The following is a 13167-nucleotide window of genomic DNA, read 5'->3' as shown; positions in this document are numbered from 1 at the left end:
AAAACACAACACATTTTCAGCTGCCCTTTGATTGCCCTGCTTTCTTCTTGGGAAGTGCGAGTACAGTTTTACAGCACAACAGGGCTTTGTTAAATCTCCTCGGCACTCTCTCCGAGCCCTTGACCCCCTTCCTGAAGCGTGGTGTCCAGGCATGGCCACAATGCTTCAGCAGGGGGGGGGTCTGTCCGTCAATAATTCATAAAGGTTTAGCATAAATTCCTTAACAGAGGCACCTCCCGTCACTGTCCTTTGTACCCTAACCTGTTACACAAAGGAGGCAGCAAGCTGGAGAGCGCGGGGTAACCAAGAAAAGGGCATAAGACAGTGTTTCCCGAACTTGTGGGTCACGACCCCATTTGGGGGTCACGGAAACGGCAAATGGGTCATGAGAATTCACGACACCCAACGCCCCTGCCATCCCCCCTGTACTGTTTCAGCAGCAGGAAGTAACCAATCGCAAGCTGAACCCCCGGCCTTGGGCACGTTGATTGGCTGCGATGGCTCCGATCAGGCATGCGCTGTGACTTAATGCGTCTACGGACATACATCAGATGTTTTCCAGAGCAGTGGCAATCGAGGTGGACCGGGATTTCATAAATGACATCAGCCCTGTCACCAAGGGTCAGGATTTTCATATTTTTATGGTGTATTATATGTTGATTGATAATATACAGTGTATTATAAGCCTTGTGTATAACTATTTTACTGATATTTTGCTTTTGTTGGCATCTGGAGCCGTGTTCATTTTCAAGTGTTAAAATAGCGTCAAATGGGAAAATAGTTTGGGAAGCCCTGGCATAAAAGATCCAACCCTTCCCAACATTTAGTGATAAGTGGGATTTCTGGTTAAATAAAAAACAAACTCTCCCTTTTAAAATGGGTAAAATTCAGCATTATTCGTGTTGTACAAACAGGAGAAATGATTGACTTTGAAGAGAAAAAAATCCAATTAGTTTTGTACAAAAGAGAACAGCCAGATGCCATCATTTTGGAAGGTTACACGGGGTGAGGTGGTGGGGGAAACGAGGGGGAGCGAGAGAGGGGGGAGAGAGAGAGAGAAAGAAAAAGCGAGAGCGAGAGCGCGAGCAAGAAAGCGAGAGCGAGCGAGAAAGCGAGAGCGAGCGAGAAAGCGAGAGCGAGCGAGAAAGCGAGAGCGAGCGAGAAAGCGAGAGCGAGCGAGAAAGCCAGAGCGAGCGAGAAAGCCAGAGCGAGCGAGAAAGCCAGAGCGAGACAGAAAGCCAGAGCGAGACAGAAAGCCAGAGCGAGACAGAAAGCCAGAGCGAGCGAGAAAGCCAGAGCGAGACAGAAAGCCAGAGCGAGACAGAAAGCCAGAGCGAGACAGAAAGCCAGAGCGAGCGAGAAAGCGAGAGCGAGACAGAAAGCGAGAGCGAGACAGAAAGCGAGAGCGAGCGAGAAAGCGAGAGCGAGACAGAAAGCGAGAGCGAGACAGAAAGCGAGAGCGAGCGAGAAAGCAAGAGCGAGACAGAAAACCAGAGCGCGAGCGAGAAAGCGAGAGCGAGACAGAAAGCGAGAGCGAGCGAGAAAGCGAGAGCGAGACAGAAAGCGAGAGCGAGACAGAAAGCGAGAGCGAGACAGAAAGCGAGAGCGAGCGAGAAAGCGAGAGCGAGACAGAAAGCCAGAGCGCGAGTGAGAAAGCGAGAGCGAGGCAGAAAGCGAGAGCGAGCGAGAAAGCGAGAGCGAGACAGAAAGCGAGAGCGAGCGAGAAAGCGAGAGCGAGCGAGAAAGCGAGAGCGAGCGAGAAAGCGAGAGCGAGACAGAAAGCGAGAGCGAGACAGAAAGCGAGAAAGCGAGAGCGAGACAGAAAGCGAGAGCGAGCGAGAAAGCGAGAGCGAGACAGAAAGCGAGAGCGAGTGAGAAAGCGAGAGCGAGACAGAAAGCGAGAGCCAGAAAGCGAGAGCGAGCAAGAAAGCGAGAGCGAGACAGAAAGCGAGAGCGAGCGAGAAAGCGAGAGCGAGCGAGAAAGCCAGAGCGTGAGCGAGAAAGCGAGTGACAGAGAGTGAGAGTAACCATGTGAGCGAGACACAATTTATTTCCCATCACCCACCCTACATCCTGATTCCTGGTTTGATCAGTTAATCAGTGTGTGACTTGGGCAGGAGATGGCGGGGAGGAGAATACTGGGTGTTTACGATCCTGGAGTAGCACAGAAAGCCATCCTACCGGAATGAGGTCATTTTACGGTCTTGGCTTTGAAGGGGAGCTCGAGGCGTGAAGCCTGGTTTAAACCCGAAGTGGACAAAGCAGCCAGATCTCGACTTGCTCTCTCAAGGACATTTGAGGATTAAGCTTGTTGGGAATTGGGGCTTTGCGGCCTCACCCGTGATCTGTTTGTACCAGCGCTCAGACTCCGAGATCTGAGATCGTTGGTTACAATATAGCTGCATCCTACTTGGGTCCTGCCCCAACCTCTAACGGTATATTGCCTTTGCTACGATCCCGGTGTGGTACACAACTCATCACAGGTACGGCCACTTCCCATCAAGTGGATGAGTTAGAAACCAGGCTGCACCGAGTGATGAGGCGCAGGTCCCAGCACGCGACGAAGGCGCACACGGCCCGAGCTAACCTGTCACCAAGCCTGACGTTACCTCCTCGCCCACCAACAGCCCTCTCCGTAACCACAAGAGTCACACGCACGTGTGAAAACGGCAGCCAACATCTGGGCCGAGTAGAAACAGGCCCAAATCCCTCCGACCTCCTGCACAAAAACGATCAAGACCATTCAACTGCACTTTAAACAGCCCGCTGATGATGAAACCCTGCGTTGCCTTTTAGAAGGTGCGTACAATCACATAAATGGGCTTCGGTCACCCTCACCTTTGCAAGACAGTGATGCCAAAGCCCTTAGATAATAGCTGCAAATTCAGCATTGCGAGCGCCTGGGCCATCACTGCACAGGGTTGGGGAATTGGTTCGGGTGAAGAATCCGTGTCCATTTGTGACTCTGGAAACACAGGTAAAGGCAAACAACCCACCCACCCTCCCTCCAGTTTCCATATCCAATGTGCACAGCCCAGTGAAGATCTCTATTTGTGCGGGGGGGGGGCGCACACACTTCTCACCATCATAATTTTGGGTCGCAGGTTGTGCCCAAGGTTTTTGGCTGCCAGTTGCGCCAATGCGGCTGCCGGGCGGCACTGGCTGCGGAGAAGGGTGTCCGCCGGCAGCCCTCTCACGGTAACACTGGGACGGCAGGCGTCTAAGGGATCGGAAACACCCCGCGGAGGGAGTAAATGGGTGAGGAACATCGTCAGCGGGCCCAGCTTGGCGGGGCAAAGGTCTGCCCCATCCATGCCCGGAACCAGGGAAGCCTTCCATCTGCAAAACGGCTTCCACGACACACACACGGGAACAGATGGAAGAAAAGAAAGGTGTTTCCAGCTCAAGCCCCTTCCTTTACATGGGGGCAGCGGACAAGGGTAAGAAAATCTTGTGTCTGTCTGTCTGTAATAAAGACTCCAAGCCCTGGTTCTACGTCAGTCCCCACTACCATCCCCCAAGAGAGAGCCCAGTCCTGACTCTACACCTGGTCCCCACCATCTCCCAGTTAATCCGTTTGACCCTGCCTGGTCCAGCTACAGCGCAAAGCCTAGCGCGAGGGTTAGGACTCAAACCACTCCTCCCCCCCCCCCCCCCCCCCCCAACAAGCCCAAGGGTGAGGGGGAAACTCAGGGCGCGAAAAGTTTGATTCTTTATTTCAGGCAGACAGACAGACAGGCTTCCACAGGATCAATAGAACGCTAGTCGTGTTTTTATTTACCCCACCAACCCCCACCCTCCCCCAGTCAACCGAGACCTCCTTCTCCGAAATCAGCCGTGTGTTGGGTCCATCGAGCTAAGCCAGTCCCATCTCTTCTAGAACACTGCGGGGAGATTCATCGTCCTGCAGAGGGGGGTGGGGTGGGGGTGGTTGGTGGAAAGCAAATTAATTTTCACATAAACGCCAAAATCGGGACTAAAAAAATCTGACACAAACGCAACTCATACAATTAAAGGCTTTAACAGTCCCTCTTATCAAATGGTAATGTTACTGGACCAGTGATCCACAGGCCCAGGCTATAAGAATACAAAGTTTGTGACCATGACAACTCTCATCAATTGTTGTAAGACCCTGTCTGGTTCACCAATGCCCTTGAGGCCATTCTCACCTGGTCTGGTCTACATGTGACTCCAGGCCCAAAGCAAAGTGGTTGACTCGTAACTGCGAGCTGCTCAGTTCAAGGGCAATCAAGGATGGGCAACAAGTGCCAGGCTTGCCGTGTGGCATTAAAAAAAAAGCCACTTGGATTAATTTAGTGCTCATCAAAAGCCATTTCTGAATCGATCAGGATTTAAAAGGAAACCTAAACTACCTAAGAGACAGGGTTAGAGAGAACCAGGGGAGGAGACAGAAAGATGGGGGTTAGTTTGGTGAAATTGGAGTTGGGCGGTAACATAAGCCAGGCGACAGGAAATTGGTATTCTTTTTTGATGACGTCAGAAGGGGGTTTTGTTTGTAGTCCGACTCTCATGCCTCCTGGACCAATTAGTCGATCACCATCCGCAAACTACAACTCATCGGGATTCCCTTCGCGGGGTCACCGCTGGAGAGCAGCTTCATTAAAAACTTTTCTTTCACCTTTTATGCAAATCCCCCTCGTTGCCCTCCTTGCTCATGGTTTTGTCAGCATGTAACACTGAGAGTGCCTGTAAACATCCTGTATGTAAACGGTTGCCTGTCACGATGTAGTTGCAGGCACTGTCCATTAGGTGGCTCTAGGAGGTGAGTTTCCAAAGGCTCTCTTTTAGCTCTGCCTTTGTTTATTGAAGAAAAAACACACGACTGTGGGAAGCAAATTTCTCGTACTCAAAAATATATTGGTCAGAAAACCACTGCGCATTATCACAGGGGTTAAGTATTAGATGAGTAATTACTACACTTGAAGCTGTATCCATTTTCCTTCTTAAAGGCCGGCTAATTGGTTTGACTCAAAACTTATAACGTTTATATGGAAAATCATTAATTCAAAAATTAAACAATGAATCTAAAGCTCTCTCAAAAGCTTATCCCGTTTACACTAATAGAATAATTTCTTTGAACATATCAAGGGATGATCAAAATGAGATTTTAAAGGTCGCCAGTTGATTTGACTGAGTAGAGAGAAACTATTTCCTCTGCTGGGGGGAGTTCAGGACAAGGGGTGTGGGGCGAACCTCAAAATTGGAGCCAGGCTGTTCAGGGGTGATGTCAGGAAGCATCTCTTCACACAAAGGGGAGTGGAAATTTGGAATATAAATAGAAAATGCTGGAAAAACTCAGCATGTCTGGCAACGTCTGTGGAGAGAGAGAAACAGGGTTAACGTTGAGTCATTGGCTCGGTTTCTTTCACCACGGATGCTGCCAGACCTGCTGAGTTTTTCCAGTGTTTCCTGTTTTTATTCCAGATTTCCAGCATCCGCAGTATTTTTGCTTTTATCTGAGTGGAAATCTGGCACACTTCCCCTTAAAAGGCTGTTGAGGCTGGAGGTGGAGTTAAGATAAAAGGTCTGCCTCATTCTGATGGAGCGGTGGAACGGGCTGTAGGGGCTGAATGGCCTCCTCCTGTTGTTCTGTTCCTGCAACCAGAATCATACAGAATGGCAAGGTTCAAGGTTCAAGGTCCAAGGTCCAGCTCTAGGGCTAAATTTATTGGTCTCAGCAGTTATGTTGGAGCTTGGTCTGTTTTTTTCAAACCCTGCCGTCAGTCACAGAAAATTTAAAAAAAAAATGCATTCCCCCCACCCCTCCCCAAAAGAAAATGGCATTGGGCAGTGGTCCAAAAGAGAAGCTATTCGCGGGAGGGGTGAGAGAACTGACGAAGGCCCGGGGGAGTGAATGGACAGAACGGTGTGCCAGTCGAACAGCAGCTTGCCATAATCCACAGAGGCAGGATTCTTGCTAAGCAAGTGGGGGGGGTGATAGGTGAACAGGGGTAGGTGGGATGCAGATTTCAGGTTACTATCACATCAGCCACGATCTTATTAAAACGGCAGAGCAGGCTCGAGGGGCTGAATGGCCTCCTCCCGCTCCTTGTGCGTACGTTCTTGTGGTCCCTTGGAGGGTGACTCAGTGAGTTGGTTAGAAAATAACTGCACTGTAACCTCTCCAATTCAGAAATTTATTGTTCAGGAACACCAGTTGTCCAGACATTTTTTTTTTTGAACAGATCCAAGCAACTCGCTTTAGTGCTGTACTTTGGGAGCAGAACCACGGCACGACATTGAAGGGCAAAATGATTTTTATGGCTGCTTTGTAATATTTCATCACCGTTCCATGCTTCATGTGACTATTTGCCACTTTCTATTTCACGCACTTGTGATTTTCTAATCAAGAAAATTCCCAAATCCAGGAATGCCCTGGTCCCAATCATTCCCGGCTGGAGAGGTTAGGGTGTATTTATTGAACTTTGAGCGACTGGTTTCCAATTCTGGGTTCCCAACTCTGGCCGGACGCATTCCTGGAGGTTTTGTCACACGACACCGCCCCCCCCCCAACCCCGGGACTGCTTCACAGTCACACAAGATCATCTTGTACGAGGGATGGGTCCCGCATAGCACCATCAGGGACTGGGAGGTCCCAAGAGCCAGTCTGAATTGGCTAAGCGTGTCGGAAAAGAATTTCCCAGGTTCCCTCTCCCAAATTTTTCTCCCCCCCCACCCCCCCACAACGGATTTGAAACCTGAGAAAGGAAGCCAATTCCCCATACAATTTGCACAGTTATTTTGAGAGGATAAAGGACTGACAGGTTTATGGACAAAACGAAGGGGACCTGCGGCTAAGTAAGGCCGCTCCTTCAAAGAGCTAGTACAGGCAGGGTGGGCTGAGTGGCCTGCTTCTGCGCTACAAGTTTCTATGGCTCTGTGAAATTGGTCGGGGGTTTTGAATCTGTTTTCTGTTAGGCCTCTCCCAGAGCAACACGTGGTTTTGGGTGGGTCCATATGTTGTGGTGCACAAGGCGTTGTGTCTGCATGGGCGAGGGAGCCTTTTCCTGTTTATCTGCCAACTGACATTTGCAACATCTGTGTACCATTCACACAGACCAGATGCCGAGCAGTGTTCTCTCCTTCTTGCATTTGCATTCATCTCCTGTGTCAACTCCTCTGCCTGGCCTTTCGCATTTTCCCCGCTCAACGGGGCTCTGGTATGGATAGGGGCCCCAGGGCGCACCACCACAATGCGCCCGACAGCGGCCACCAACTGCGCACCTACCTCTTGCATGAGGTCTGCTTGCTCGATGGCCTTCAACACATTCTTCTTCGACGTATCTTGGATCTCGCCCCCCATAATAAACTCGTCCAGGATGAAATAGGCCTTCTCAAAGTTGAAGATTATATCCAGTTCACATACCTGCAAACAGAGAGGAATCAGGAACACCGAGACATTTGTGAGTGGTGGGGGAGGAGGGTGTGGGGGTTTGTGTAGGTGCCCCCTCCCCTCCCCCCCAGCAAGGTTTGTCCAACCAGTTTTGGGTTTTTTTCCCCAATTAGTCCCAAGCCCAATGATAGCTCCCCAAATGGGTCAATGCTTCAAAGCATAGTTCAGTGTAGTACTGAGCCACACGGACCCAGAGGGCCCCTACAGGTACTCCAAATTTTGGTTTAGTTACCATAATTTTCTGAATAGTTATTTGGTAGTACAAAACTTTAGTACTGCTGAAAGAAAAAAGAGACAACCAATCAAAGCTTTTTGTCTTGCACTCATCAGGATAGCTTGCAAGAAATTACCAATATTAACAGGAGAACAACAATTTACACTACATGGGAAGAGAGTGCTGACTGGTTGGCAAGTGGACTCTGATTGGTGGAGGCATTGCCATGGAGAATGCAGCATGGGGCAGTTAACTGCCCAGCTTTATTTAAATTCAAACTGGGCAGGTCGAATCTGATTGGTCAAGGCATTGCCCTGGGGAATGAACCATGGAATGGCTGTTCCCTAACATTTCGTTTAGATGAAAAAGGTGCAAAGAGTGGGCATGTTCCTTCTGTCTGCAAATGACAGGGCCCTGTGTGTGAATATATGTGGCTCCTGGCATACGTAAGTGAGCCACACTGTTAGCCTGGCTGACAAGCTTAAGGTTGGTTTTCAACACAATCAGGATTGTTTAGCAGGTGTTGTCCAAACGTGGAATCACGTCTAATGTTAGCTACTATATTTCGAGTTTTGCAAGCACAGGCTGGCTGGGTACGGTCAGTGCTTTGCCTGTTGTGGAGAGCTGATTGATACGATCTGTCAATCAGAGTCCACTTGCCAACAATCAGCGATCTCTTCTCATTCGGTATAAATTGTTGTTCCCCGGTTACTGTTGATAATTTCTTGTAAGCTACCCTGTCGAGCGCCAGATGAAAAGCTTTGATAGCACATTCCTTTTTTTCAGCAACTTTCTGGAAAGTTAACTCATAACATTAGCGCCAAGAATCCCACCTTGTTTGCCCTGGGGAACCTGTCTGCCAGTCGCATACTACACCAATTCATCAATTAAACATGGTCAGCCTCACTCGATCTTATTGAGTATTGCGTATTTCGTGTAGGCATGGCCTCTCAGGGTATGAAAGGACCTTTGAGCTTAGTTGGGTTTGCTCTTTACTTTTGTCAAAATGGATCACTTTGACCTCAGTGTTGTAATAGTCGAGATGTGTACTATGCATGGACTCTTTGTTCATGAAAATTGAAGGTAGCTTCTTATATCAAAATTACAGCACAGAAACAGGCCGTTTGGTCCAACTAATGCATAATGGAGATTTTCCTTTACATGACCAACAGTCCCGAACCCAACTGCCAGCTCTATTCCCATATCCCGTACCTTGTCCTTAAATTGGTTCCTAATGTTAACAAGATCCAAACTGGTTGGTGAAGCAGAAACCAAGACACAGAACTTTTCTCTTTGAGAGGGTTTATTGACTTGTTCAGTCTCACAGGTGGTCTCCCACACAACCCAGTGTCCCACCTATCCCCTATTTGTGCTCAAAGACAATTAATGCCCATCACCTATTTCTCTTAACCGTAACAATATAATCGACAGTTACAAATCTTAATGTAATTGTCAGGAAGAGATATTAATGTGTATAATGTTATTGGAATTTTTTAAAAATAGAGGTTTAGTCTGTGTGTGTGTTAATTTGATTAAAATCAGCTCGTCTGGGTACTTTGATATTTACATCTCAAAACTACTACACAGAGGTAGAGGGTACATTTACGTTTTGTTGAATAGAACATTCAAGAGTGGGAGTGAAATCTTGCACCGAACTAGGAGACACCAAGCAATGTTTATATTACTAATAAAATTAGTACTGTGAAAGGGGTTCAAAGGACCCGGTGATACAATGAAAATTTACATTCAAAGAGAAAGGCTGGGTATAACAGAAAGCAGTTGTGTATGTATAGGCCAGAGGCGTGTAAAATCAAAGCAGCTGTAAGCCTACAACTGTCCGCAAAGGAACCAAATTGAAAGGAACCTCATTTTGAATTCATAAGGTGAAAATGCTTTGCCTGGTGTCTGGTTAAAGTCTATGGGTTGTTGTTGCCTTAGTGGAGGTTAATTTCGGGAATTTGTTAAAAGTTATGATAGTAGTAATGTGTAGCCATTTGTATGTGTTTAATTTGTTGTAAAATAATAAATGTCTCATTTAGTTTGATATAAAAACCTCTCGAGAACTGGTGGTCTTATTCCTGAATTTAGAGCTGCAACTCAAAACATACCAATTGAAAATATAGGTTATAACGGTTGTTTAAAGTTTCCCTCTGGGATTTTAAATAACTCAGCCTTATCAATTACTGTTATGACACAGCAGTTTGCAGGGGCGTTGACACCTAACATCACACTGGCGTCACTGAAATCGGGAATCATGACCTGGGTAATGACAGACACGCCGTTAGGAAAGGTTGTGCCCGACTGGCTGCAAAAAAAACCCAACAATTTGTTTTCATGTATCCTCAGGATCGAGGGTGACTTGCTTCCATTCTGGTTTGATGGATTCAGAAGTTCCTGATAAGTCCAATGCGCAATCTGCAGACTCTGCCGCGTGCAGGGCAGGCGGTGATAAGAGGGTAGGTGAGTTGTTTGGAGGTTTGTGCGCTCCCTCTGATGCCTCAACTTCACCTCTGCACATACCAGGCGAAGCCTCTCGAATGAACCTTCTCCATTTTGGTGGGTCAGAAGCCAGGGGCTTCCATGAGTCGGCGAGGATGTTTCACCGCTTCAGGGATGCTTGGGGGGCATCCCCAACGGGGTCCCGCTATCCTCCTGGGGGGGTCTCCTGCAGCTGCCGAGTGCAGTAGTTACTTCGGGAGTCTGGTGTCAGGCATATGACATGTCCCGCCCAAAGGAGCTGGTTCTGAGTGGTTAGCATCTCGATTCTGAGCAATTTGGCCTGGGAGACGACACTGCTCTTGGAGCTTCTTTCTCGGAGGATCTTGCAAAGTTACCGCTGGGGGTATTGCTCCAGAGCTTTGGCGTACTGCTGTTAGTTGTCCAATTCTCCGATGTGCACAGGAGTGCGGGGATCACTGCTGCCTGGTGAACCATGGCCTCAGTCATCGACCATGCCTAATTTAGAGAGAACTTTTTTTGGGGGGAGAAAAAAAGTGTACACTTCTGGGCGTCACACTATAGAAAGGATGTGGATGCACTGGAGAGAATGCAGAAGAGGTTTACAAGAATGGTCCCAGGGATGAGGCACTTCAGTTATGAGGAAAGGCTGGAGAAGTTGGAACTGCTTCCCTCGGAGAGGAGAAGGCTGAGAGGAGACTTGATAGAAGTTTTCAAAATCATAAGGGGCCTGGACAGAGTAGATAAGGGAGAAACTGTTCCCGTTCGTAAACGGATCGAGAACCAGAGGGCACAGTTTTAAAGTGTTTTGCAAAAGAAGCAAACGCGAGGTGAGAAAAATACTTTTTCACACAGCGAGTGGTTAGGGTTTGGAATGCGCTGCCTGGAAGTGTGGTGGAGGCAGGTTCGATTGAGGCATCCAAGAGGGCATTGGACGATTATTTAAATAGAAGCAATGTGCTGGGTTACGGGGAAAAGGCAAGAGGTTGGCACTAACTTAAAATGCTCAGAGAGCCAGTGCAGACACGATGGGCCGAATGGCCTCCCTCTACACCGTAACGATTCTGTGAAGTGCATTATATTCAGAAAGTTATGGTAACGGAACACAGTTTTGCTGGGACTGTAGGAATCCAAGTCAGTATGGCTCGGTATTACACCGGGCACCAGCGCTCTGAAGAAAGGTCACTGAACTGGAATGTTCCTACTCTGCTCCACTCCCCACAGGTGCTGCCTGTATTTCCAGCATTTTCTGCCTTTACTGCCCCCTATTTAATCCCTCCCTGGCCTCACCCTGCTCTCCCTTTGCGATCTCCGCCATTATACTGCAACTCGGTACACGGAGATTTGCCTTTTAAGTATGCGGCTGTACAGCTAACCCGGCTAGAAAGGATCGCTCTGTTCAGTCGTAGGCGCAAGATCACTTACACTTCCAAAGTATTTGTCCAGCAACTCCACATAACGATGGATGAGCTCCAGAGTCAGCAGCTCGTTGTCTTGGTCCTCAATTGCACAACAGAAATATAGGCTGGCGTACCTGTCAGGGGGAGTCAAGGGCAACTTTTAGCTTCCAATATTGACAAAGCATTTATGAAATATGTTTTTTTTGACTATGCATGTACTCGCAAACATCCATGTATACATGTAACACACACAAATACAACACACACAGTAATTTTCCCAAATATAACGCATGCCCAATTCATGTACACATTCTCCCTTTTGTCATGACCTTTAGCACACTTTCCCCCCCAATCACAGGTTGACGATTGGCTCAAAGCTCCATAGGGAAAAATTTGGCCCCTCGAGCCTGCTCTGCCGTTCAAGAAGGCCATGGCTAATCTGGCTGTGGCCTCAGTTTCATTTTCCTGCCTGTCCCTGATAACCCTTGACTCCCTTGTCAATGCCTTGAATATATTCATTGAATGACCCGGCCTCCACTTCTCTCTGTGGAAGAGAATTCCAAAGGCTAATGACTCTCCGAGACAAGGAATTCTTCCTCACCTCCGTCTTAAATGGGAGACCCTTATCTTTAAACTGTGCCCCCAAATTCCAGATCCCCCCATGAGGGGAAACGTCCTCTCAGCATCCACCCTGTCAAGCCCCCCTCAGAATCTCATAGGTTTCAATAAGATCACCTCTCATTCGTCTAACCTCCAACGAGTACAGGCCCAACCTGCTCAACCTTTCCTCGTATACAATCCCTTCAATCCAGGAATCACCCTAGTGAACCTTCCCTGAAGTGCTTCCAATGCAAGATGTACCCCTCCTTAAGAATGGAGGCCAAAGCGGTACACGGTACTCCAGGTATGGTCTCACCAATCCCCTTTACAGTTGCGGCAAGGCTTCCCTACTTTTATACTCCATCCCCCTTGCAATAAAGGCCACATTCCATTTGCCTTCCTATTTACTTGCTGTACCTGCATGTTTAGAAGAACGAAGGGTGATCTTACTGAAGCGTACAAGATCCTGAGGGGGTAGATGTTGAGAAGGTGTTTCCACTAGGTGGGGGAATCTCGAACTAGGGCACATAGTTACAGAATAAGGGGTCACTCACTTAAAACTGAGATGCGAAGGAATTTCTTTTCTCAGCAGGTAGTGAATGTCTGGAATTCTCTACCCCAGAGAAGTGCGGAGGCTAGGTCACTGAAAGGATTTAAAGGGGAGGTGGGTAGATTTTTGAAATATTGGGGAGTTGAGGGCTATGAGGAGCTGAGGCCTGGGGCAGATCAGCCACGATCTTACTGAATGGCGGGGCAGGCTTGAGGGGCCGAATGGCCTACTCCTGCTCCTATTGCCTATGTTCTTATGTTAGCTTGCTGCAATCCAAACTATAAAAAAGGTAGGGAATGTGGCCAACCAAAAAGGGAGGGAAAATGCCAATGGGAAGTAACAACCAATGCTGACTGGCCAGTCGGAAGATTCAACCAGTTTGACAATGAGACACTCAGGAATAGCGACCGCGACGAAATAATACAGGAGGCCAACGCCTATAGACACCCCGCACCTACCTCACGAAGGAGGCAAGAAGCTTCAGGAGGTGAGAAAGAGGAGTTGCATTTCTATAGTGCCGCTGACCACCCCT

The 13167-nt window shown here is 48.2% G+C and overlaps 1 protein-coding gene across 1 annotated transcript in view; it reads right to left on the bottom strand.

Moving 5' to 3' along the window:
* Positions 1-3699: 3699 nt before the first annotated feature.
* Positions 3700-13167, bottom strand: part of ap1s1 (adaptor related protein complex 1 subunit sigma 1) — a 46436-nt gene continuing 36968 nt past the window's right edge. Inside the window, exons 3-5 of the mRNA XM_078533884.1 lie at positions 11511-11619; positions 7250-7387; positions 3700-3904 (exon numbers count right to left, since the gene is read on the bottom strand). Coding sequence (XP_078390010.1) covers positions 3857-3904; positions 7250-7387; positions 11511-11619 — 295 coding nt within the window. The 3' untranslated portion in view covers positions 3700-3856. The remainder of the gene's footprint in view (positions 3905-7249; positions 7388-11510; positions 11620-13167) is intronic.

Source organism: Cetorhinus maximus, chromosome 34 (assembly GCF_964194155.1).
Source record: "Cetorhinus maximus chromosome 34, sCetMax3.hap1.1, whole genome shotgun sequence".
Taxonomy (NCBI): Eukaryota; Metazoa; Chordata; class Chondrichthyes; order Lamniformes; family Cetorhinidae; genus Cetorhinus; species Cetorhinus maximus.
The sequence above is the reverse complement of the archived record's forward strand: the minus strand, read 5'-3'. Positions and strand labels throughout refer to the sequence as shown.